The following is a 26,322-nucleotide window of genomic DNA, read 5'->3' as shown; positions in this document are numbered from 1 at the left end:
ACTCTAACTTTTTTTAAAATATATTTTTATTGATTTCAGAGAGAGGAAGGGAGAGAGAGAAACATCAATGATGAGAGAGTCATTGATGGGCTGCCTCCTGCACACCCCCCACTGGGGATCGAGCCCGAAACACTGCATGTGCCCTGACCGGGAATCGAACTGCCATCTCCTGGATCCTAGGTCGATGCTCAGCCTCTGAGCCACGCTTGGCTGGGCAGCACTCTCACTTTTAAGATCCTTTGGACACTTAGTCTTGGAAAAGAGTCACAGAACAAAGCACTCCTAAAGAGCTCCAGGTCACCTGTGAGGGAGGTGCGCCATCTCAAGCCGCCTCCTCTGACACAGAGAATGAGCTGATGCCACAGTGGAGCTGGAGGGTGACGGTGTTGGAGAGCTAAGGGGCCTTCTATCAAGTTTAGACGTGACTGCTATTTTGTCTTTCTCCGGTCTTTGTGGTTTAGTCCCCAAGAACACTGCGGGCTCTCCGGCTACTTAGGGCACATTCGCCCACCTATCTGCCCGCAGGCAGCAGGCAGGGTAGCGGCCCCCCAGAGCAGGCTGTGGGGGTGCTTGTCACGGAGTTTGACAACACAGGAAGGGTGTGCAGAGGAGACTGTGGGTGAGGGCGAGGCCAGCTTCTCCACTGCTCTCCTTTTATAGACTTGCGAGCTGACCCAGCAAGCACTTGCAGGCTGGATAAACGTACGCTCAGAAATGGAAATAAATGCCACGTCTGGCCCACGTTTTAGGCTCATTTCTCTGGACAGTTGAATGTAAACAATTGTTTTTATGAGGTAGTAGTGTCTAGCAGGTATTTTTTAAAGGATTTGTTTCCTCTAACAATATTATGTAGATTAATCCATTTTTAGGTGAAATAAATAGCATATTGGCATTGCGCCCTGTGTGACCTATAAAATCAGCTGGAATAATTGCTGCACTTTTAGAGCCTAAATTCTCCTGCTTATAAAAATAGCAATAATAAAAGTCATCTTTCTATTTTGCCCGTCACCAAGGAAGCTGTTGCATAGATAATGTAAAATGTCGCTTTGGTGTGACTTTAGCTGGGAATGAGTGCTGAGTGGGGGCCTCCTAGGGAGCCTTCCCCGGACGGAGCTGAAAGGCGTGTTCGTCTTCCACCCCTCACTCATTCTTTTCTCTAATTTTATTACTCAGCTCTTTTAAGATCTATCTATCATCTCTCTATTGAGGTATCTTACTATATATGTGCTAAGGCACCTGCCCCAACCCTTTTGGGATGAGATAAGGGTATAAATAATCAAATCATTATGAAATAGTATAATCATTAGTTGGATTTTTTGAGCATTACTAGGGCATTACTTAGGAACACCAACTTGTTAAACATCTAAAATGTGTAAATCACATACACATTAGCAAGGCTCCCCGTAACGTGAGAAAAATTTTATGTTAAATATGCTAGAAGTGAAAATTAAATATTGAGCCATACACTTTTATACTGCATACTATGGGCCAGGCACTGCTGTGGCATTTTACATGCATGATGTGTGTTCTGTTATCACCACCACCCCTTTTTCAAGTGAGGACACTGAGGATCGGAGTGGCTAAGCGCCCTGCCTGACGTCACGCTGGTCAACAGTGACTTTTCAGGATGCGGAGCCAGGCGGCTGGTGGCGGGGTCTGCGGGAAGCTGTCCAGGCGGCAGGGACAGAGGGTGGGGAGCTCTGCCAGGCTCGTCCCAAAGGCTCTGCAGCAGCTTCTTGGGGGAAGGAGTTGGGGAGGGGGAGCACTCGCTGGTCCGGGCCCCGCTAGGGAATCCCCACGTGTGTTTTCTCAAAGCCCCGGGGTGAAGAAGCGTGGAAACAGGTGAGCCATCGATTTCGGTTCACACCCTACAGAGCAGCAAGGACTCCGACGGGACGCTCCGTGTCTAGCGGGCTCCTCAGGACCTTTGCAATAGAGGGGCGATTAACACGCGCAGGGCCGCAGCTGTGACACAGCATGAGAATGACCGTGACCCGAAGAAACCAGCCACAGGCAGGCCCAACGTGCCACGCTCCTGTGGACGAAAGACAAAGACAGTAGGGGGCGATATCCACGTCCGAGAGAACAGGAATGCGAGTGGAGGCCCCGCAGGCGGAGGGGCCGCGCCCCCTCCACGGCCCGCAGGCCGCCCGCTCCGCCAGCAGAGAGGCTGCAGGCTCCGGCCCCACTGCGCCACCAAGGAGGCCTCGTTCACCTGCGCTTCCCGCCAACACTACGGACAGCATCTTTCACCGCTGTAACTGCAACTGGGGACCACAGAGACGGAAGGCACTCGCTGAGTTACTTCACTCTGTACTTAGGAACAATTCTATCTGGAGGAGAGGGCAAGAGGAAAGGAGGTGAGATTACGTGGGAAAGGCCGAGCCGAGTGTTACCGAGAAGTAAAGGAGCAGCGGCTCGTCCCCGAGGGCACTGGCTCCGGCAGGCGTGCTGCGGGCCTTCATGAGGACGCCACCTCCCCGCTGTTTCAGCTCCTGGAGCGTCCCAGGCGCAGGGGCTTAAGGAAGCCCAGCAGCCGGGCGTGGATTATTCGCGGAGTTGCTTTTGTGGATTTCATTGGCGTCCACACTGCTACGTGCAGTTGTCTTAGGGACCAGATTCCTGAAGAAACGTCGCTCTTTCCTCAGTAATGGCCGAGAGCCTGAAACCCTCGGTGGCGGGAGGAGGGTATAAAGACACAGCTTAATGTTGCATGTCCTCGGAGGCGCCCACTTCCGTCCTTACGGGGACAGCAAACTGACCCGCTAACGATGTGACTTAGGGAGTGACAGTTGCCCAGTTTTCTCCTGCCAGCCATGAGGTAAATAGTCCTTAGCTATTACGTGGCTTTTTTTCTCTCCCTTCGGGCTTCGCAGTTTTATGGAGCAGTTTTACCATCTGAAACCACAATAAAATAGCTCCTTGAGAATTTGGAGAAGTGACCCCGTGTAAATTTGCATAAGCAAAAGGCTCAATGTTCTGCTTAATGCTCCGAGGACTTTCATTTGTGAGGTATTGCACTGAGGCTGGGTGATGGGGGAACCTGCCATACAACAAGAAAAGTGATGAAATAATAATAATAATCTGGAATTACGATCATTTGGCAGGCTGACATTTTCCCTGATATGACATATCATAGTTCAAAGAGGCAGGCTGACTATTTTAATAGTTTAGGCGCAATTACAGAGCAAATAGTATTTGAGATAAACATTTTGCTGGCCTGTTAACAGCACCTGCTTATCTTCAGGGCATCCTTGGACAAGGGACAGCTGCCTGAGGAGGGTCATTGCCCAGAGTCAGGGGAGCTCCTCTTTCCGTCCTGAGTTGCCCAGAGAGGCGGCAGGGCCAGCGCAGGAGGCCGGTCAGCTTTGCAGGGGCTGGGCTCCCGCTCCGAGGCCTGCGGTGGGGGCGCAGTTGCAGAAGCCGCCCTTCTGCCCGGTCCCCGCGGCATTTCTACCCGAGCTCTACAGCCATCGCTACACCACCTCCGCTCTTCCCCGCCTGCTTTCTCCCACTCAGGGGCCATTGGCTGGCTCCGGACTTTCACTGGCCGCCTCGGGCAGGCTGCTTCCCCTCCCCAGCGGTTTAGAAGTAAAAGGAGGAGATTGCTCAGTACTCAAGTTTCCTCCAACTATTTCACTTACAGCTTTCCTAGGTAACATTTTTTAAAAGTCAGGTTCAACAGGTTATAGTCAAAAGCAGCCAACGTGCATCTCTTTAAAAACATTACAATTATGCCCGGGTCTCAACAGAGGTTGGCTCAGCTTGTGGGACTTTGAAATAGGAATTAAAAATACAAAATAAATTCCCACCCACACTATTTCTCTCTATTCTTTTAAAATCAAATACTCAAATATCTTCTTTCCCATTAAAGGAATTTTACAAACGTCATTCTTTTTTATCCTATTTAGGATAGATATTTTATCTGGAAAATTCAAAAGGTAGAGAGAGAGAGAAGAAAAACTGTAGGAAAGCATGCCTGCATCCCACATGCATTCATGTAATAAACGACCATCCCAGGGCCGAGCAGCCCCAAAGCCAGACTGTTGTGAATCACTCAGGCAGGACTGCAAGCTTCACAAAGACATATTTTTGCCTAAAAAAGTAAAGGATAGAAAATAAAAGAGTGTTTCATCTTTCGAGCATCTCGATGTGCTAAATATTATAGAGACATTTATCCATGTAATTGAAATCCTTGCAAAAGTGTTAGGATGTAGACATTTTTGTCCCCATGCTTGCAGAGAAGTCACTTGCAGTTGAGAGGGACCGGACATGTGCTCAGCCGCGTCCTGTCAGTAAGGCCTGTGTGATGAGCCCAGGACCCGTCTTTCCCAAACCGTCCCCGCCACATGCCACCTGCCACGGGCTATGCTGGGCGGTGGCGGCGGGATGTGTAAAGTTGTGATGACAGGTGGCTTTTCACTCATGACAGAATAAACCCCTGTGTCTTCCCGTCATCTGTGTTCTTTCCCTGTCGTCAGCCTCACGCCCGCAGGAAGCAGACGTCCCATCACTCCCAGAGGACTGATGCCTCCTTAACCGTCGGATGGAATGAGGTTACCCGCTGGGCCCACGGAGGCTGGTCTTTGTTCAAATGGGATTGTTACCAGAACCTGACTGAGGCACAAAAAGCAAATGGAAAAGTGACAAAATGCAGGGTTGGGTCAGAACTAAAAAAAACAACAAAAATCAGAATGGATTAGATGGAGACTGTAGGGACAAAAAAAGCAGTCATCAGAATGCATTTTACAAGTGTCATAAACATTTGTTTATAAAACAGATCTCAAGAAAATTCTTGCTTTTTTGCTATAGAGAAAAACTAGTAACAGACGACATTAGAAACATAGAGACTTTAAATGATTATATTCCTTCCTGTGCTTTATTTTTTATCAAAAACATAACACGCGGAAGGGAAAGCGCGTGCACCGGCCCACACAGCCAGAAGCACTCAGCTCAGTGAGTTTTCATGCAACGAACACACCTGGCCACCCTCCAGTCCAAGGATGCCTTTCATGCGGGCAACATTTCTGATTTTTGTTGTTTGCATCTCTAACACAATTACACTCCATTTCAATTCGTGCTGGTGGGAGCTCTGATGACAGGCCAGGGGACATTACTGCCTCTCCTCTCCCCAAGGATGTCGCGCTTCCCTGACTAAAACTCTGAGGCAGATCCTCTCCCCTCTCCCCACGCACAAAGCTCGGGGTTTTCGCAGCTGGGATGAAAAGCAGCGATGCGCAGCCCGCAGCCCTCCACCGCACCGCTTCTGTCCTGAGGGATCTGTCACGCTGTGACCAGCACGCACACCTGCAAAGTCTGGGACTCGCAGGTACGCGGGGGAGGGCAAGGTCTACGCAGAGCTCCCACGGGGACCGCGCCGTTTGCTCCATTTGGCTGTGCGGCCCATCCCGCACTCAGCCCGTCAGCTCGAGCAAATGAGGCACCGGGCCTGGGGGACACGGTTTTATGGTTCCAAGTATTCTCTCATCTTGCAGTTCACTCTGCACCAAACGGCCCACCGAACACCGCCCTTTGAGAGCTTTCTCTTCCAGTGCCAGCTGCACTCACTCTAAGGAAGAAGAGGCGTCTTGACCCCCAAATGATAAGCTCAGTGAGTTCCACAGGTCCTGTTCCACGTCTGAGGCCATCACATTGCTTTCGGCAACCTAGAAGCCGAGGATTGAAAGCTCCTCCGTCTTGTCTCCTTGGCCTCATGGGTCCCATTCTTACTGTGCTAATGACCTGAGAACCCTGCTTTCAGGGGCAATGCTCTGCAGGCCCAAGGCTGCGTCCTGTAGGCTGGATGCCTGGCCATGATCTCGGCCAAGTTACGGAACCGAGCAAAGCTTCGTTTCCCTAGAATACGTACAAGGGGTAAGGATGAAACGGGAGAGCCTTCCTCCCTGGCAGGAGTCCTGCTGGGAGAAAAACCCGCTGAAAATGAATCCCCTTCAGGTGTCATACGTTTTATATCAAACTGCAAGAAGTTTACAAATCCATCTTTAAAAATTCAAACCGAACTGTGAATTCAAATTAACTCATAGTTAACATTGCAGAGATACGCTATTTCTTAGCATAAAGAGTGAATCAGGAATAACTTTTGGCATACTTTTTGGGATAAAATTATACAATAGCATGGCAGGCAATTACCACTTGGGATTTGGCTTCCAGAGCAGCTTCATAATCTTTGGTATTTCATCATTTTTTTGACGAACATAACCTTCAACTGGTGGTTGTTCTCTTTTCCAGTTAATCACTCTCAATCCACTGGAGCCTTGTTTGTTAATGTCTTTGACTGTGATCTGAACAATGTTCCAATGCACTTTTTATCAGCTTTGTGAAATCTGCATCTTCTCCAAAATCTATGGTTACACTTCGTTGTTGGTTTTCACTGTGCTGCTGGCTGTTTGGTACAGTTAACCCGAAACTGGGGGACAAAACCTTTGGCTCGGGTCCTCGGATGCAGGCATTGACGTGGAAGCGATGTTGGTTTGAATGGAAATTCATTCTATATGTGGTCCATTTATTACTGAATATTTTGTGTTATTGTGACTTTCACTTTCCTCTCAACCACTAGGACTCAGTAAGTTAATTCTGACATAAGGCCTCCCTAATTCATCTCAGTATATTACTTAGGAAACTATAGGCAGGACTGTGTCTAAGGCACTTAGTGCGGTGCCTGGGATGCAGGAGTCAAACACGCACATTGATGACTGTCCCCATTATTATTTTCGCATGTTCTCTCACCATTACAGGGTGACGGGCACTGTTTAAGCTGAGCACTCGGCTGTGCATTCACACGAGGGTGAAGTTCAACATTTAAGCTAGGAGAGCCGACGTGAGGTTGCATAGAATGTGTGAATTCAGTTGTACGCAACTATGAAAAACATGGTTTTAATGTAAAATGTAGCTTCAAGAATCCATCTGGGCAAATCCCTGTCCCCAGTTTTGTGTGTAAACTAGGATAAACCCCTCCTTAATAGAGACGGGGGTGCTGGCCACCGTCATAGGCACCTCATTTGAAAGACCTGACTGAGGGAATGTGCATGTGAAGGCACAAGCAGCCACTGTCACAAAAGTCACTCCACCCGGCACAGGTTCAGATGCACCACCCAACTTCTAAACCTCACTGTCTGTGCTGAATATCATGTCGGGCAGCAGAAAGGGATGGGCAGTGTGTTTATTAAAGTCTTCAAATAATGCTGAGGTGGCTGGGGGAGGTGCAGACAAGAGCAAGGTGATAGCTAGTTAGCAGGAAAGACTGGCAAAGAGGAAGACAAAAACGCCCGGAGAGTCACAAGGGACAGCAAAGTACATGAAGCACCCCCGTGCTTAGCCCAGTGCTGCTATGCGAAGGGTGGGTGGGAAGATGGGCACTAGAAACTGTTTCCCTCCAAATTAACATGCCTCAAACCTTAACGCAGAGCTTTGTATTTGGGGGCATTATATCGCCCCCAAAATTGAAAGCAGGAGAGAATCTTGGAAGAATCTTAGGAATAACAAATAAAGTATGTTAAGTCCTACAAGGCATTACAGATATTTAGATAAGAAAAAGTAATAGTTCTGTCTTCTGAGAGGCTTACCTTCTGTTTATTTTAGAGTAATATAAAAGGAAGCATTTGCTTACTGAATTTAGATAGGGTGGGGCTCTCTAACCCTTTATGAGAGGACGGGACCCAACCCTGTGTGGCCGCAATGAGAGGCTACTTCATACCCTCGAGGGGCCTATAATCGGGAAGCCGGGCAGGAGCGAGCGCTGCAAGGGTGCAGAGAAGCCGGAGCTCCCGTGCAGACTGCGGGAACCTGAAATCGTGCAGTCACTTTAGAAGACAGCTTGGCAGTTCCTTAGAAAGTTAAACAGAGTTGTGGCCCAGTAACTCCACCCCTTATATCCTTAGGAGAATTGAAAGCATATGTCCACACAAAAACTTGTACGTGAATTTCATAGCAGCATTATTCATAATAGTAAAAACTTAGGGAAACACTAACATCCATCAGCTGAAGAAGGAATAAACAAATACTGTCTATCCATACAATGGAATATTATTGACTCGTGAAGAAAGAACCATTCATGCCACAACACGGGGGACCTTGAAAACACTGTGCGGAGTGAGAGAAGTCAGACATAAAGGCCACATAGTACATAATTTCATTTATATCAAATGGCCACAACAGGCAAAGCTATAGAGGCAGGGAGTAGATTAGTTGGCAGAGAGAGGGGATGGAGATGGGGAGTGACAGCTAACAGGTCAGTTTCTTTGGGGGGTAATGAAAATATTCTAGAATTAGAAATGTTCTAGAATCATATCGTGATGATGGTGCACAACTTTGTGAATATGCTAAAAACCACCAAATTGTACACTTTAAAAGGGTTAGTTTTATGATATGTGTATTCTATTTTAATTTTTATAAACTTGTAACTGATATTAGGAAAACAGCTACTATATTTCATAAAAATCTTAATTTTATAATCTAAACTTCTGTAGTTTAAAAATACTCATTAAAAGGATAGTGCTTATCAGCTGTTCCCTCTCTTTTATAAAAGATAAAATAAAAACAAAAAGACTGAAATTATAAGTTGAATACTAAAGGGTCTCCGTTTGCACGATTCCCTGTACAGTGGAGTAGGCAGACAGAAAATAACTGCACTACTTGAAATTTTATGGGAAAAAATAAAGGGATCTATACAAGGTATTACGACAGAGGAGAGGAGGTCTAGTTCTGGGTGGCATCGGGCTTGAGCTGTACTGCTCGACCATGTACTATTCAGCGATAGTATAGCTTGAGCTGGGTCTTGGGGGAACGGCGCCTACATGGACAGGGTCTGCAAACACACACAGGGACAAAAACCCGGAGAGCCGGTCAGCTTCACAGATCTGCAGTCTTTCTGTCGAGCCAGAACTTCAGAGTTTTTGCAGAACAGGAGCTGATGAGACTTAAAAGGTTTTGCTTTTACAAAGAATGAAACCATGAGCTCTATTCGGTCGGCAATGGAGAGCCATCAAAGACGCTCTTCAAGAAAGTGAAATACTCAGATTTCAATTCGAGTAGATCCCCCTGGCAACCGTGTGAGGCAAGGATGGGAGGAAGACAGAAGTGGAAGCCAGAGATCCTCAGACAGTAGACCGTCTAGGCCGGGCCAATGAAGAAGCGCTGCTAGTAGGCGGAGGTGAGGGGGCCAGTCACAGGGATCCTTAGGAAGGCACTGCGACCTGAGGGAGAGGAGCGCTGGACAAGGACTCATCTGTAACTTAGGCTGGAAGAGCGGCAAGGTTTGGCTGTTTGCATTTCTAACAAAACTGTGCTTATGCCGTAATGTTGAATTTGAAGTGTGCGTGCCAGATTTAGAGATCTGGTTGGTAGAAATCTGAGCTTGCGGCTTGGGGGAGAAAGTCCGGGCTGGAGATAATTATTTGAGGGGTCCTTCGAACACACCCGAAGTAACGGGAATGGATATGATAGATCACGAAGAACCGATAGGAAAATAGAGGAGGGCGAAGACCAGACACCATTAGAAGCCTAGATTGTGGATTCGCCCCCAGAGCCAGGCGCACGCTGCTCAGGAAGCACTTGTCAAATGATGGACGGGTGACCGTCAGGTCTGAGGAGAGCAGGTAGGAAGCGGGGGTGAGACGGCATCAAGAGGGAGGATGCCACAGAACCTCCTTTCCTAGTTGCCTGTACATCCCAGCGAGAAATATGAGTGGGCCTTGCTCTGCCGCAGCCGCATGGGGTGTTGGAAGCTGTCGGCTCAGGGGTGGGGCTGCCGGGGAAACGAGTGCGGAGGAAAAGGGGCTGGAGACTGAGGCTTCATCGGGGGGGGGGGGGGGGGGGGGGGCAGACCCAGCAGCGGCCCGAGCCGGCCTGGGGGGAGGCCGGGCGGCATCCTGGAGACCAAGCGCAGGAGGCGCAGAAGGGGGTGGCCACCCCGCAGGGCTGCTGAGGGGTCACGTCAGGTGAGGACTGAGCACTTTACCCTGGACGCGGCCCTGTGCGGTCAGCTGTGAACTTAGCAAGCTCTGCTCTGTGGAAACGGGAGAGGGCCTAACTGCCCCGGGTCCAAGGGGAGTGCTGTGGAGGAAGAAGCGGGTCCCAGGGCGAGATCCAGGCGGAGCAGGAGGAAGGAAGGGACCAGGAGCAGGTGGAGCGGGGCCGCAAACGGGAGCAGAGAGATGGGCAGAGCGAGAGGGCGCGGAGCTGGCAGGAGAGGTCTCTTCTTAACGGGGGGGAAGCTGCTCGCCATGCTTTCATGCCGGAATAATTCAGTGCAGAGAGAACAACGCAGAAGAGAGAAGGGAGCGGCAGAGACCTGGGAGCTCAGGCGCGATGGGAGCATGTCCTGCAGGGAGAGCACAGGATGTGGGTCCGGATGAAGGAACACGGAAGGTTGGGTGGAATTTAATTTTGCAGATAAGAAAAAAGAGTAATAAATAACTTCCCAAGAACCAGGAAGCCAGGATAGTTAATTTCATTTCTGTCTAAAAATTAATGGGACATATGCTAAATGAGGCCTGAGTGAGACACGTATCATTACTTAAAAATAATACTATTGTTTTTGTAAAGAAATTTGTCTCTCAGTAAGTGTAAGACTAAAATGCTATAGAATTCTGAATATGGGGGGGGCAGTAGTGTTTACATACTGAATAATACGAAAGCGATTGTGCTGGAAGCAATGCCAAGCAATATCTAACACGACTGGGGAGTTCTGGCGTCACCTGACCAGTCTGCCGTTAAACAGGAAGCCATCGACAGCAATATTTCCTTCAGGAGCACACGTCCAAGCCAGGCAAGCTCAGAGGGGCACGTTTCCTTGCAAAATAAGCAGAAAATAAATGGCCTAATAGCTGTCTTTCCAGTAATAGTATATTTTCATAAAACACTTTTAAGTGACTACAAGTTATTTTACATAGGACGCATTCAAAACTCCTTTGTCAATGAGGACATAACTGGATGAATAAAAATTGACCAAACATCGAGGCGCTTTCTATAGCCTATGAATAGTATGAATTATTCTCCTATGTATGACTTACTTCCCCTTCTATAATATTGCTTGTTTGAGTTCTAAAGCAAAAAAAAAAAAAAAGAAAGAAAGGAAAATGTTTTATAAATTCTAAAAACAGCTTTTGTAGAAAATGTAATATAAAGATTAATATATTTGGCAAAAAGGCTTGAGCAGGCAAGTTTACAGATTTCAAAAGGCATTAGGAGATAGTACTGGATTTTCTAAAGTCAACACTCAGCGAATATTGGGTATGACCATTAACGCTATTCATGTTTTTACTAACTTGTTTTGCAACTAGAGTTTCTTACAGCTAGTGATTAGGTTTTCTTTACTATAAATTAGGCAGATGGGATACTGTCTCCACCTTCTGAGGTGATGATGTGACTTAAACAACTAGCATTTTATGTCCAACAGAGAAAATAATAATTAAATATAGCACTTTGCAAATAATGACAGTCAATAAACATTTACTACTTTGGTTTAAGGATTGTAGCTATTTCGCCTGAAGTAATCAATGTTTAACATCATAAACTATCAGTTTAAGAACGAGTTGGAAAATTTACTATGAAATCAATTATGGACAATATCGTGATTATATATATGAACAAACTCTGACCAACAGAATAGATATTCTGCTACTTATTCAATTTTTAAAGAACAATAGTATTTTTTGCAAAATACAAAGAAGAAATCTCTCTGGGACTACAGAAGTCAGCCTTGTAGCTTACATAAGATCTGGATTGGTCTTTACTCCTCGAATCCAAAGAAATGTGCCATTAATGCTATTTGAAAAGGAAAAAAAAGCAACACTGACACTCTCTTGGGACCAAACTGGAATTGAAACTAAAATATAGAAAAACCACCCTGAATAATCAACTGTAACTGAAGACAAGCTGGGGAGCACCCCCATAACCAAGGAGGAAAAAGGGAGACCACGTAGAGACTGGTAGGAAGTGCGGAAGCGCGAGAGGGAGGGCTGGGCTGCAACTGAAGGTCCGGAGGGAGATCTCAGCTGTGGGGGTTCCCACTGAGGACTCTGGAGTCTAAACCTCAGGCTGAGCTTCCCAGCCCAGAGCACCAGACCTGAGAAAGGTGCCCACATAAGATCTGTCTGTGAAAAGTAGACGGGTTTCTGTCTGCCAGGGAGAAACGGCTGAACTGCAGGAACCCTCTTAAAGAGCCAACACACAAAGTTTCCTGTGCAGCCACTCACCTTGGGCTCCAGCAGAGGGAGGGCGGAGTGGACTAAAGCTGTGTGAGGAGAATCTAGAGTTGTGGGCTTTGGAGTTTGAGATCAGAAGGCACCCCTCTGGATTCCTGTGCCAAGTCATTCCCCCATATGCAGAGGATATCTTTCTCAGGCAGATAATTTGCTGCTTTTGCATGAGGGGGGCAGCAATTGCCCTCCCTCCCCCCCAGCTGATAAACCTCTTGCCCTACCCGGAGGAGTTTCTACAGCCTGAAGTTTTTTAAGAGAATCAGATTAATCAGCCTCCAGGCAGAGGCAGAACTCAGAGAGCTTTGAGTCTTTGTCTGATTTGATTGTGGACCCGGGCCTTGGAAGAGGAGTCTTTGATGTGCATCTTGGTCCTGTCCAACCACACCCAGCCCCAGGAGAGGAGACCTCAAGCTAAGGGTTGTTGACAGCTCCAAACACGGTACTCAGGGCCAGTCACAAACCGGGTCTGACACTGGCCTGCACCAGAGACCCTCCAAAAAGACTGAGAGTCCTAGCGGGCTTACCTAATACATAGAAACAAACCCAAATAGGCAGCCAAAATGGAGAGACAATAAAACAAGCCCCAAATGAAAGAACAAGAGAAGTCTCCAGAAAAAGATCTAAATGAAATGGAGACAAGCAATCTATCAGATATAGAGTTAAAAATACTGATCATGAGGATGCTCAACAGTATGAGAAAAGATATGGAAACTATGAAGGAAATGAAGAATGACATAGCAGAAATGAAAAATACATGGGAAGGAATAAACAGCAGATTAGAGGAAGCTGAGGATCAGATCAGTGAATTAGAAGACAGGGTAGAAAAAATTGCTCAATCAGAGATCCAAAGAGACAAAATAATTAAAAACCAGGAGGACAGTCTAAGGGAGCTATGGGACAACATAAAATGTAACAATATTTACATCATAGGAATGCCAGAAGAGGTCGAAAGTAAGCAGGGGTTAGAGAACCTGTTTGAAGAAATAATGGCAGAAAACTTCCATAACCTGGTGAAGGAGAGTCACACAAGTTCAGGAGGTACAGAGAGTCCCAAGCAAGAAGAACCCAAAAAGACCCACTCCCAGACACATCATAATTAAAATGCCAAGAATTCAAGACAGAGAGAGAATATTAAAGGCAGCAAGAGAAAAGCATCTGTTACCTACAAAGGAGCTCCCATAAGGCTGTCAGCTGACATCTCATCAGAAACTCTACAGGCCAGAAGGGAATGGCATGAAGTATTCAGGGTAATGCAAAGTAAGGATCTGAAACCAAGACTACTCTATCCAGCAAGGCTATCATTCAAAATAGATGGTGAAATAAAGAGTTTTCCAGATAAAAAAGGCTAAAGGAGTTTATCGCCACGAAACCAGCATTGCAAGAAATGTTAAAGGAACTGCTGTAATTAGAAGTAGAAAGAGAGAGAAAGGGAAATATAGGCATAAAGAATTAAAATGGCAATAGATAAATACCTATCAATAATAACCTTACATGTAAATGGAGTAAATGCTCCAATAAAAAGACATAGGGTGGCTCAATGGATAAGAAAACATGACCCAAATATATGCTGTCAACAAGAGACCCACCCCAGAACAAAAGACTCACACAGGATGAGAGTGAAGGGGTAGGAAAAAATTTTCCTTACAAATGGAAATGAAAAAAAGGCTGGGGTAGCAATACTCACATTGGACAAAATAGACTTCAAAACAAAGACCATAACGAGAGACAAGAAAGGTCATTATGTAATACTAAAGGGATCAATCCAGGAAGAGGATATGACCCTGATAAACATCTATGCACCCAATATAGGAGCACTCAAATTTATAAAAAAACTTCTAGAGAACTTTAAGGGAGAGATTAACAGCAATACAGTCATACTCGGGGACTTAAACACCCCACTGATTTCACTGAATAGGTCTTTCAGACAAAAAAAATCAACAAGGAAACAATGACCCTAATTGATACACTAGATCAGATGGATTTAATTGACATTTACAGAACTTTCCACCCCAAAGCCGCAGATATACATTCTTCTCAAGTGCCCATCAGTAGATGAGTGGATAAAAAAGCTGTGGGACATTTACACCCTGGAATACTATGCAGCTGTAAAAAAGAAGGATCACTTATCCTCTGGGACAGCAAGGAGGGACCTGGAGAGTATTGTTATAAGTAAAATAAGCCAGTCACAGAAAGACAAGTACCACATGACCTCACTCATATGTGGAATGTAATAAACAAAATAAACCGATGAACAAAATAGATCCAGAGACATAGAAGCATGGAACAGCCTGAGGGATCTTAGAGGGAAGGTGGGGAAAGAAGTTTGATAGATGATCATTATTTCTGCTCATTCAGTTCTTTCTTCTTCTCTGGCGTGATAATTAAATTACACCTTTCCTTCCGTGTTCGGGAGGAGGCCAGCTTCCCATGGTGTCTGTGCCGCCATCTGAAATTTTTAAAATGTGACTCTAAGCGTCACTAAGAAATTTCTATCCATAACATCTAAAGGAAGGGAAAATGATTGTCTAGACTGGAAATGAAGATCAATATGCCTCTGTTTCTCTCCATTTTCTTTTGAAAATTCACACTTTTGTTCCTTCACTCTTTAAAGTCTATTTTAAATGACCTACTTTAAAACTGGTTTTTAGGTAAGAATGTCACACTGGCATGCAGTTGACTTAAACGTGTGTCATTCCTTGTGATTTCTTTCTTAACGAGTTATTTTATTTTTAGTTATTCTGACTAGTGCAGGATCCTTTCTCTAGAGAATGGACTCCTCTCTTCCATAGAAAAGTGAACAACAGGATGGATATGTTCTGGATCTGAGTGTTTCATGTTATTTTATGTTTCTGTGAGTGGTTAATATTGTTTATAAAGGAAAAGGCCATAGTACCTTGTTGAACACATTCCCCACATGCAGGTGAAAAGGGCAGGAGCCCCTGAGCTGACCTGCTTCTGAGACAGGACTTGAAAGCATTACCCACAGACGGCTGTCACCCCGTTTGTGGAGGTCTTAGGGGGAACCACACAGTTTTTTGGCATCATGGACCCATGTGCATTGCACCCTTGACTCCTGATCTGCAGAAACTAGGAGAGAGCAAATGTGTGTGGCTTTAAGCCACTAAGATTGTGGTAATATTGTTGCATAGCAATAGACAACTAACACGCAGCTCCTCAGTCCCTCTGTCTTTCTTAACCTTGAAATCATTGTGGAAAGTCCCTCAATCTGGGCGTGTTCCTGTGAAAACCCCCAGTCTAATCATCATGAACAGATTCAGATTTTTGGCAGCAATGAGGCATAAGTAAGTTGCGCCTTTCTGTATATCCTGTTGAAAGGTGTGTACTGTTGGTTCATCCCAGTATAAGTGATTCGAAGTTGACCACTTGGTTAGAGTATTCACAGGTCTTTCTTGGTAATGGTAGATACTTTCCCCCATGGTAACTAATACATAACTCGTGAGAATATACTTTATGTCAATATCTCACTCATCACAATTCTCACTCGTTAGCTTTAGTAACCATTAATGATTTTCTAACTACATGATTCCTTTTATATTCACTGGTTGTCACTCTACTGCAAACAACATTCCCTTCTCTTCTATTTCTTTGCTCACCTAGTTATTCATTGATATCAATATGGAACCACAGTAAATGGTTTGGAATTTGTTAATACCATTATATATTATGATATTCAAATTGTTCCAGATTTTTCCACTGGAAGCCCCCTTTACATGTATCTTCTGTCCTTCTGATATATGGCATCATTTTTAAGTCTTTCTTATTTTCCGGCAAAACAAGGTTTTCCAGGTACATTTTGTACTTTCCCTGTCCCAGACCTGGATCTTTTCTCCAAAGACTCCTGGTTTCTTTTAAAATGAAGAATGGTATTTAGTAACCAAGACATGGCTACTGAGAGTACTCACTGCTACTGGAGTGTCATCGCTTCCGGCATCTCGCAGTGACAAAGCTGGTATATGTATATATAAGTTTAACAAAATACAGGCAAGGTATAGACATTAAAACTCTAAGCCATTGCTGGTAGAAATTTTAAAAGACTGAAATCGATGGATAAATATACTATGTTCATGGATTGTAGGACTTGATATTATTAAGATGTCAATTATGAAGATGTCTTTGCTTAGATCTCACAAGGCTGCAGTCAACTTACTGGCTGGGATTGCGGTCTTAACCGAGGGTTGGTCGATTGGGGAAATACCTGCTTCTAGGGTTGCTGGCAGTATTCAGTTCCTTGCAGTTATAAGACTGAGGGACTTTCTTGCTGACTCAGGCTCCTTATAGGCTGTTAGCTGGAGGCTGCCCACAGCTCTTGGAAACTGCCTGCATTTCCTTGTCGTGTGGGATTCCCCCACATCACACACACACACACACACACACACACACACACACACACACACTGAATTTTTAACCCCCAATTCCATTTCAACACCACCATGTACCTCCCAATCTTTCCCCCTCAACAGTGAGAAGCCTGGATCCCCTTTTATGTGCAAAATATACTCAAATTTCTCAAGCCTAGAATATATAGGATTGTTACAAGGATGGTATTTTGGGGGGAAAGGCAAGGTAGGTGATATGTGACTCTTACAATTTGTGTTATGCTTTTTGGAAAAGGAATTTGATCATCCATGGTTTTGTTGTTTTCTACTTGTATAACCCAAACCTCTGACAGTAGAGGCAGATAAAAGCGAAATCCCACAGAACCTTGAAAGGTTGTTGGGGAGTTGGGGTCTCACTCTCGCAGGGTGGGAGTAAGGAGGGCTTCCTGTAAAGTGTTTGCACATCTGTGTGAGGCAAATGACGTTCAGCTTTCCTCGTGTTATTTCTTGCTGGTGTTCATTATTTACTATTCTTCAACTCCTTCGAAAAGAAGATTCGAGATGATGCTTAGTACAATCTGTACCGATACGCTGCAACATAAAAGAACTGAGCAGGTCGAGATAAAGAATAAAGCTGGGAGCAAGAAGCCTGTTCAGAACAGGCTTCCCTGTCAGTACTTTATAGTTACAAGAGGTATTGTTACACGCGCTATCTAAGTCTTCCAGAGACAGCAGTTTGTTTGAAACACGGCAGCCCCCAATCCTCTGTGATAAGCTCGCCCCAGGTAAGAGGCCTTCCCTCTGACCCCTAACCCGCCATCTCCAGGGCTCAGAACTGAGGCGCCCGATGAACTGTTTCTCTTGCAGCAATTTTTCAGAAACCTCCCTGGTTTCTGGTCATTTAAAATCCAATATAATTTATCACGCATCACTTCACTCTCGGCTGCTTTGCTTGCTTGCAGTTTGGGCGTCGTGGTTACCTGCCTACAGCAGGAGAGCTTCAGAGAGGCTGAAGTTACAAAAGGACACTTATTTAATGCAGGAGGGATCAACCATTGCATCCAGGGACTGGAAAACATTTTAAAAGCTCTCGTATTATAAATTTAATTATGTGTTTTTGTGTAGTAGCAATCTCTTACACTGTTGCCAAGAACATTTTGAAAGGAGTTTGTTAAAATGTATGTAACGAAATTGTTTTTGGTCTACCATTGCTAATAGTGTCCTTCACAAGCCCAGGTTTAATTCTGCCAAAAAATTAATTCGTTGAAAAAAAACACCAGATTAAAACAGCAGGTGTGCACAGGGATATGGCCATGAGGACAGAGGAGAGCAAGACAGATTCCTTTTTGTGAAGCATGATCGGGACAGGACAAGGCAGGGTAGGGAGGCTGAGCCCTCTCAAATGGATACTTTTGAAGGGGGTGAGGGGGGAGTTCATTCCAGTTAAACATAGTGACGAATTAATTTAAAATCGGGCTAACTGGCAGCTCTGCGCTGTGTCAGTAGCGCCGTAAGGTCTCAAGTTACTCTGATTGTACCCAGACGACCTTGTTTGCTGACTCCACGCACGAGCCATCGCGGCTATTGCAGTGCACCCCTTTCCTTTACAGAAAGTCTTTTTCCACCTCGTGAAAAAGGTGTTTGATGCAAAGGCATTTAATCTACAATGACTATGGCTGCTGTTACTCACGTGGAGCACAGGAAAGGCCGTGCTGGAAGTCACCCGCAGACCTGTCCCCGAGGCCCACGCCCCCCGCTCTGCGTCCCGGGCGCGCCGGCCGGCTGCGCTCCCAGGTGAAGTCCCCCTGCTCCCAGACTCCGGCGCCTGGCTGGAGCAGAGCGAGGCGCACGCTCATTGTTCCAGGCCCGAGGAAAACCGTCCAGGGTGGCACCCCCTCTTCCTCTCGGGGGACCTTCCCCCAGCTACGGCTCCCTGGGCTGGGGATGGGCCTCCACGTCGCGACCTCCCCTTTCCTAGAGAGGGACACTCGCGAACACACCCGTCACCTCCGGGCGACCCGGAGCCTGCTCGGTGCGCAGCGCACCCCAGCGGCCGCGCGCTGCCTTCGGGCCGTGGCCACGGGGCTTCCGGAGAGCTCGCTAGTCGCCGCCGCGGCTGCCGCGGAACCGGGGACTTCAGAGGCCGCGGGAGCCGGCCCTGGCCTGACCTCCGGAGGCGCGGCTGCGCCCCGGCCCCGCCCGCCGCACCTGGAGCGCGGACCCGGAGAGGCGGGGCGGGGCTGCGGGCTGGCCCGGCGCCCGCGCAGCGCCCCGGAGCTGCCCGAACGCGACCAGGCGCGGGGGAGGGTCTCGGGGCGGAGGCCGCCGCTCCAGGGAGAGACCCCGGCAGGGGCGGAACCGGCCCCCGCGAGGCGCAGGGGCGCGCGGCGCGGGCATGGAGCGGGCGGGCCCCGGCTCCGCGCGGCCGCGGGACCACGACTCGGTGGAAGCGTGGCTGGACGATCACTGGGACTTCACCTTCTCTTACTTTGTGAGGAAAGCCACCAGGTAAGGAGGGGACCCGCGGCTGGCCCGGCCGCGGCGCGGAGCCCGCCCGGGGCTGATCTCTCAGGGCATCGTCCCCTCCCCGCTCCATGCAGCAGCCTCGGGTCCCGGGCCTTGATTTTAAAGTAGGTCCCGGTCTTGTTGCGGTGCGGAGACCTCCACTTTAAGGCGAGCGCAGCCGAAACGCCCAAGCGTGGGATTCGGTCCAACTTGCTCGCAAAGTTCAAATACAAAAATGACCCTGGGCCCGGCCCCCGCCGCCCGCATTCCGGGGAGCGGTTCCCGTGCGCCCTGGCCACCTCCCGGAGCCCGGAGCCTCCGAGGCGAAACCAAAACAGTCTGAGCCCCGTCCCTGCAGCTCCGGAAGCACCGTCCCTAGCCGGGTCCCGGCGGCCGCGCTCCTCCCCCGTTCCCGCGCCGGGGCCCGGCGGGGCGGGGAGCCGGGGAGGGGGCGCGGCGGCGGGGCAGCCTCGGGGCGGCGGCGCGCGGGAGCCTTCCCCGGGTGAGTGCTGGCGCCGCGTCCCGCTCCGGTCCCCGCTGTCCCGCGCACCTCCTTTCGCTTGCTCCGGCGCGGCGTGGAGTGAACGCGGGGCGGGCGGGTCCCGCGCGGCCGGAGCGACCCCAGGGCCAGCTCCGCGGGGACTGGAGCCAGGGCCGAGGGCCGCGGCGGGCGGGGACGCAGCTGTCCCCCGGGAGGGGCCGCGCCCCGGGCACTAGGGCGCGCGTGGGAGACGCTGGCGGGACTTGGAAGGAGCAGAGGCTGGAGCGGAGGGGCGGGGAGGGGAGCGGAGAGCGCGTCCCGGGCGGGTCCCCTTAGCCCGCGGACTCGGTGCGGAGCCGGGGCGCCCACGGGGCTCCTGCGCGCGCTCGGGCTGGCTCCGGGGCGACCCTTTGGGAAGGGCCGGAGCCGGCGCTGGCCGCGGGGCCGGGGTGATGGTGGGGGCGCCGGCCCGGGCTGGGCGTGGGGCTCCCCCCGCCGGCGCGCAGCCGCGGCTGTGCGGGGCGCTCCCCACCAGGGGGCGGCGCGGCGCGGGGCGAACGGGCGGCGGGGCGCTAGGGAGCCGGCTCCACTCACCCGCCGCACCGGCGGCGTCGCCCCCGCGCCTGCTGGAGTCGGGGTCGGCCGGGGCTCCGCCGCCGCACCGCGCCTTCCCGCGTCTGCTATGCTGCCCTTTGGAGACAGGACGAGGTACCTGCCCAGCACCCCCTTCCCAACTCCCTGGGCGCGGCGGGCCGGGGCTGGGTGGGGGGCCGTCCCCGGCGGGTGCTTCGCGGACAGTGGACCCCGAGCCATCTGCACCTCCCGCCTCCCTGCGGGGTACCCATTACCTGTAGTCTCAGGCCGGGCTCTCCGCGACCCCTTCTCCTAACGGGCCTCCAGGGTTTTGGGGTCGACTTGACCACTGTCAAGGTTTCTCCCAGAGGCGATGGCTCGGACAGAGCTCATCCTCCGGGTTAGTTACGGCCCCTCTGAGAGTCAGCCCCCTTCCCGGCTTCGCCTTCTCCCTTGAAAACCCCAAACTGAAGCGCGGGGAGGGTAAATCCTGAACGGAAAGCGGCTGCTTCCCACGGCCCTCGGAGGGCTTGGGGGGAGCAGGAGGCCAGCGAGCTCTGGAGTTGCCCATCGCCCTGGGCGACTGTTGTCAGAGGTGCCCGCTGCTCCCGGACCCCCTGTCCAGTTTCCCGCCACCCGTGCACACTCCACCCTCCGCCCGCAGTGAGCTGCGGCCACAGGATGGGGAGTGGGCAGGGGGACCCGCTGATTTTTTAAGTGTGGGGCGTGTGTTCTTTAGGCAGATTATTAGCAGTGGAAAGGAAAAAGTTACTTGTCTTGCAAATCAGCCTAAAGGCCCCTTTCTTTCCCCCTCTCCACTTAAGCACAAAAGTGAGCTGCTTGGGGCTGCTGTTTTTAACTAGTTACACCTACCAGCGCCTGCCTTTCTGAGCCCGCCGGAACTTTGGAAGTGGTATGTTAGAGGAAAATAAGTGGAAAATGTTTGTTACCTTTCTTTTCACGTTACGTTTTCTCTCAATTGGCATAGGATGAAAATCCTGACTCTCAAGACTATGCTCACCCGTGTAAGATTTAGATCATCCGAGACTATACTTTTCTCACTTAGCTGTCCGTTTTTATGGGACAGCTGATGTTGATGGTCGGCTGCACACTTTCTGTGACCTGTGTGTGTGTGTGCGTGTGTGCGTGTGCGTGTGTGTGTGTGTGTGTACTCTTGAGAGAAGAGTTTATGTTGAGTTCAAGTTGGAAAACGAAAGTATGAAATAGTTTCGAGTGCTTCAGGCCCTCAGTTTTAGGAGTTGCAAAGTGCTGCAAGCCGTCAGTATGTAGCCAGGGGTGCCTCATAAAACAAGAGTCCAGTTTGGATTGGTATTTGGAGGTTGGATAGTAGTTGCTCACAAAATTGCCAAACTTCTAAACTCAGCGTGATTCACTTGGTTACGGTACAAACTTACTGCAGACATTTTAACTTTACAGCTAAGATTTTGTGTTTTAAGTAGAAGCTCACATTACTTTGCTTTCACCCCTTTTTTACATGTTGTAAATACTGTAGGTGACGCAGGAAACCCATGAAACAGTAGTTTTAAAGTGCATTTGGATTCCCTGAGACGGTCGTCTGCGCTTGTCAGCAGGCGTGACGATGGAACTGCTTCTGCATTCTTCGATTTGATCAGAAGACTCTTTGACAGGCAGGCCTGCCCCTGTCCTTTCCCCAGACCCAGTGATCTGCACCCAGGACAGGCACTGAGCCGAGCGGAGGTCTGGCCTTCCTCGAGTCTCCTTTAAGCGCCTGTGAACTTGGGGCGGCCTTGAAAGCCCTTAGGCGGCTGTTACACTGTTTCCTGAAACTGTCTTCAAATGCAGAGTGAAGCAACTCATTGAAAGCTATACCTTGGGGCATAGAAATAGATGCTGGTTAGTAATTACAGCCTGCGTATGTGAATTTGAGTGTCGGTCGAGCAGTTCATAGCATAATCTGTTGGCATAAAAATTAATTGGCGACGTCACCGCAGCATGGAAAGCTCCAGCCCTCACTATGGGAGGCAACTTTGCCCTGGCCCCACAGGCCGGGGAGACTGACGGGTACAGTGCGGGCTCTGATGCCCCTGCATGCTCGGGTGCCGCCTTCCCCGCAAATGCCACCTTCACAGCTGCTGTTATTCTTGACAGCCTGTTAGAGTAATGTTACCTTTCATTCGCCACTAACCAGTTCTTTGATCCCGGGCGACGCTGGAGTCCGTTAGTGTCGGAGGCGTTGCACGATTGGCTTTTTATTGCTTTGTTTTGTACTAGGCAAAAGCTTGGGAATATTTGGCATCTCCTGACACGCGGAGATATTAAGTGAGGACAAGCTTTTATGGCTGCTCGGATCAAAGTCCAGAAACAGAAGTTTTCCCCTCGCCTGTCGCTTTCTGTGCTGGGCTTGGTCTCTGACACCGCAGAGCTGGCTGAACTGCGAGTGTCCAGGCCCGGTGTCGGCTCGTCTTTCTTTCTTTTTCCCTTTTTCCTTTGTTTTTCTACTCTTTCTTCTGTAATAGATTTTCACCTCTAAAAGCCGTAACATTTGTATTTATAAAGTATTTATATTGAAAGAGATGAGGGATAGAAAATAAATATTGCTGTGAACTCTTAAAAATGACTGTTTGTGTAACTGTATAGGAATGTAAACTTCACAATTTTCTGACAAATGATTTATTAAGAATATTTTGTTAAGCGGTCACTAATGCTGAAGAGAATAAAGCTCTGGGCAGGGGCTCAGTCTGATTTTGACATTAGTTATAATACAGGGTGGGGCAAAAGTAGGGTTACAGTTGTCTGTATGGAAAATAATGCAGTAATTAATAAATAATAATACAAGAATAAACTCTCTTTCTCATACTCACAACTGTAAGCCTCCTTTCGCCCGGCCTGCGTTTTACCATGGCAGTCCTGGCGCAGTAGTGACCTTTTTGCTTGTACCGTTCGTAGCAGTGACCTCTAGGTTGCCCCCCGGCCTGGAAGCGCTCGTGGGGACTGCGTGGGAACCGCGGGCGCCCCTCCCGTTTGCTCCTCACGGTCCTCCTGCCTCCAGGTTGCACATTCAGATCCAGGTGGAGCCCGCAGGACAAGAGCATGCTTCCTAACCGTGGAATTAGCGCCGTGACAGCTGGTCAGAGATGGCTATTTTGAGGTCACTCTCTTGGCCTAGTGTCACACCAGCTTAAACAGGCTGCGGTGCCGTTCAGTAGCATTTTTTTTTTTTTTCATTTGTGGTGTGAAGATGTATAGAAATCGCCAGTATTTTTGCAAGATCATATCTTCACAGTTTGTAGCACTTTGATTTTGTTGTGTAATAATTTCTTTTCTTTTTTTTTTCTGTGTGTGAATCCTTACCCAAGGATATTTTTTCCATTGATTTTTTTAGAGAAAGTGGAAGGAGGAAGGGAAGGAGAGAGAGAGAAACATCAATGTGAGAGAGACATATCGATTGGTTGCCTCCCACATGCGCCCTGACCGGGCCCGGGATCGAACCTGCAACCCAGATGCATGCCCCTGACCGGCAGTCACCTCAGGTGCGAGGGCCAACGCTCTAACTAACCATGGAGCCACACCGGCCAGGGCAACAATTTTCTTTTTAAATAATTCTGCCTAAGTAGATGATTTGACTCTGGTCTCGGATATCATTTCTTTTAAAATTACTTGAAACTCCTCTCAAGTTGTGTACATAAAGGCTGTACCACCACCGTCACCGGATGACAGACTGCGTCCTTCTACCAGGGTCCCCTTCCTCCAGGTTTGAAAACACAAGTTATCTTAGAACTTTGGTTGAGCCTCCTAGTGCATTTCAATAATGCCCAGGATAGATTTCTTTCGTAATTGAAAAGGCTAAACAGAACTGCTTGGTAGGTTTTAGTCCATCCCCATAATGTTTTTCAACCTAATTATTAATTAAGCCCATACCCGTTGTGTCGGGTTCAATTTGTTCTTCCTTCTCAGAGCTGATTGTGGGATACAGGCCTCTTCTGAGATAAAAGCCTTTGGTAAGGACTGTGGACAATCAAGTAAATCCCTGCGTTGATTGACAGTTGGAGGGTTGAAAAATGACTAATTTCTGAATTTAGGATGCAGACCAGCTATTGCCTCTGCAGGACTTCCTGTGAAATTAGTTTAGCTGCACAGATGTAGGTCAGTTGACCGGTGCTCCAGCTGACGGATGGGCCTTGGAAACACCTGTGACAGTGTCACGCTCAGTAAAAAGTGCCCGTGAGCCGCCTACCTCGGAGCAGAAACTCAAGGAAGTCTTCCCACATGAGTCACTGGTCTGATGTTTAGCTCTGTAATCTTACGAACAGATGGGGTATTCTCACTTCGTTTTGAATAATATTCATGTTTTTTATGATGTAAGTGTGTCATTCAGTTTCTCTAAATGGTAGGATTTATACTTGTTGCCAAGCACATGTTTTAAAGCAGGTAAAGCAAACTGAGTGTTAAGTTCGTAAGAATCGTTTTGCTAAGTTTTCTGAAAAGCTTTCGAATGTGTGTTGTCTCTGGTTTTCAGTTTGAGGTGAACATGCTTTTTAAAATCCTATGTGCCTTGCTGGCCTCTGTCTTCGTAGAGGCTTTCCCCCTTAGTCTGAATTGTGAGGTAAGATTCGCATTTTTGCATATTATTTCCTCTGAATAATTTTGTTACATTCCAACTTGAGATACCGAAGAGCCCCATTCGATACCATATCCTTAGTGATAGTTAAAAATAATAAGAATCACCATTTCTGTTCTCTATTGAATAGTTATACTGAAGTTATAAGGAAGGAAAAGACCCTGATCTTTTCAGCTGATGAAATAATTGAAACACACACACAAATGGTTGACTTTCAGAGGTAGAGGGGATCACGCGATCCAGTGTTTCTCAAACTTAAGTAATGCACCCTTGTTAAAGAAACACATTCTTGTTGGTCTCCGTTACAGTAGTTAGAAAGCTTTTGGTCACAAGTGACAGAAACTCTACTTGAACTCACAGAACTGATTCACGTAATGGAAGTTCCTGGGAATTGGTTTAGCTGTGAAATTCAGCTGATGACATAATCTTGTCAAGATCCTGCTGTTTCTCTGTATATCTCTTTGATCTATCTATCCATCCATCCATCCATCCATCCATCCATCCATCCATCCATCCACCCCTGGGCACTGTGCTGTGTTGGCTACACTTTCCCACTGTCTTCTTCATGTGCTGGGAAAGTTTCTTTTTGGCAAGTTTATGATGGTCTTAAAGTTCTGATGTTAAAGTGCCCTCTTTTCCATATCCCTCATCACAGTCACTCTGGCCTTGCTGTGTCACAGGCTGCTCTGGACCCATCATTGCGTCCAGAATAGTGTTATCTGACTACTTTGTCGAGACAAGGAGTCCATAGTGTGATATGTCCTTGGGGGTGGGGAATTCCCAAAGAAATCGATGAGGGCACACCCGAAGCCCCAGACTGCTGCCATATCTAGTGCGGACTTCCTTTCATTTTAACATTATTTAAATGTGGATTTTTTTTTAAAGACACTTCACTTTTTAAAAAAATATGTATTTTTTGATTTCAGAGAGAGGAAAGGGGAGAGAGAGAGAGAGAGACAGAAACATCAATGATGAGAGGTATTAATTGGCTGCCTCCTGCAGCCCCCTGCTGGGGATCGAGCCCACAACCCGGGCATGTGCTGGGACCGGAGTCGAACCCCGATCTCCTGGATCAGTGGTCAGTGCTCAACCGCTGAGCCACACTGGTGGGCTAAACATGGAATTTTTAAGATTAGTGTAATTTAATCATAGTTACAGCATGTATGCAACCGTAATACCAAAATAAATGTATAAGTTAATTACAAATAAAATGAAAAAACTCCCACCAAATGCCAATGGGCAGCATGCACTAAGTCACCTTGCGCAGCGAATGGGGGCCGTGACTGGCGGACAGAGGCCTGAGGTCGGCCGCCTCCGCTGCAGCTCCCCGACTGGGTCTCTGAACAGCCAGGAAGCTTGACCCCTGGAGCACGTCATTGCGGTGGTGCTCGGTTTGGAAGCGCGTCTGCACGGTCCGGCCTCTTCTACGTTCTCTGTACCCCAGGGCGAGGGGCTGAGTGGTTGGGTGCAACCGGGGAGGAACCTGAGTGCTCGGATTGCGGGGCTGTACCTGGCACAGGTGGTCATCTCGGTGACACAACGCACACATCTTCCACTTGTTTTTGGTTTTAATTGTCATCAGTGTGAACACACGAAAGTAAAATA

At 48.3% G+C, this 26,322-nt stretch overlaps 1 protein-coding gene across 3 annotated transcripts in view; it reads left to right on the top strand.

The window, feature by feature from the left end:
- The first annotated feature begins 18,953 nt into the window (after positions 1–18,953).
- PDE5A (phosphodiesterase 5A) overlaps positions 18,954–26,322 on the top strand; it is an 89,859-nt gene continuing 82,490 nt past the window's right edge. For 2 of the 3 annotated variants that reach the window (XM_087816220.1, XM_087816219.1), the window contains exon 1: positions 18,983–19,066. Coding sequence is in view for 1 of the 3 variants with exons in the window: in XM_087816218.1 (XP_087672344.1) it covers positions 18,954–19,066 (113 nt within the window). In the remaining 2 variants the exon portion in view is untranslated. Of the gene's footprint in view, positions 19,067–26,322 lie in introns of all 3 variants that reach the window. The other variant, XM_087816218.1, reaches the window with a different exon arrangement.

Source organism: Miniopterus natalensis, chromosome 4, assembly GCF_054644295.1.
Source record: "Miniopterus natalensis isolate mMinNat1 chromosome 4, mMinNat1.hap1, whole genome shotgun sequence".
Lineage (NCBI taxonomy): Eukaryota > Metazoa > Chordata > Mammalia > Chiroptera > Miniopteridae > Miniopterus > Miniopterus natalensis.
The sequence above is the reverse complement of the archived record's forward strand: the minus strand, read 5'-3'. Positions and strand labels throughout refer to the sequence as shown.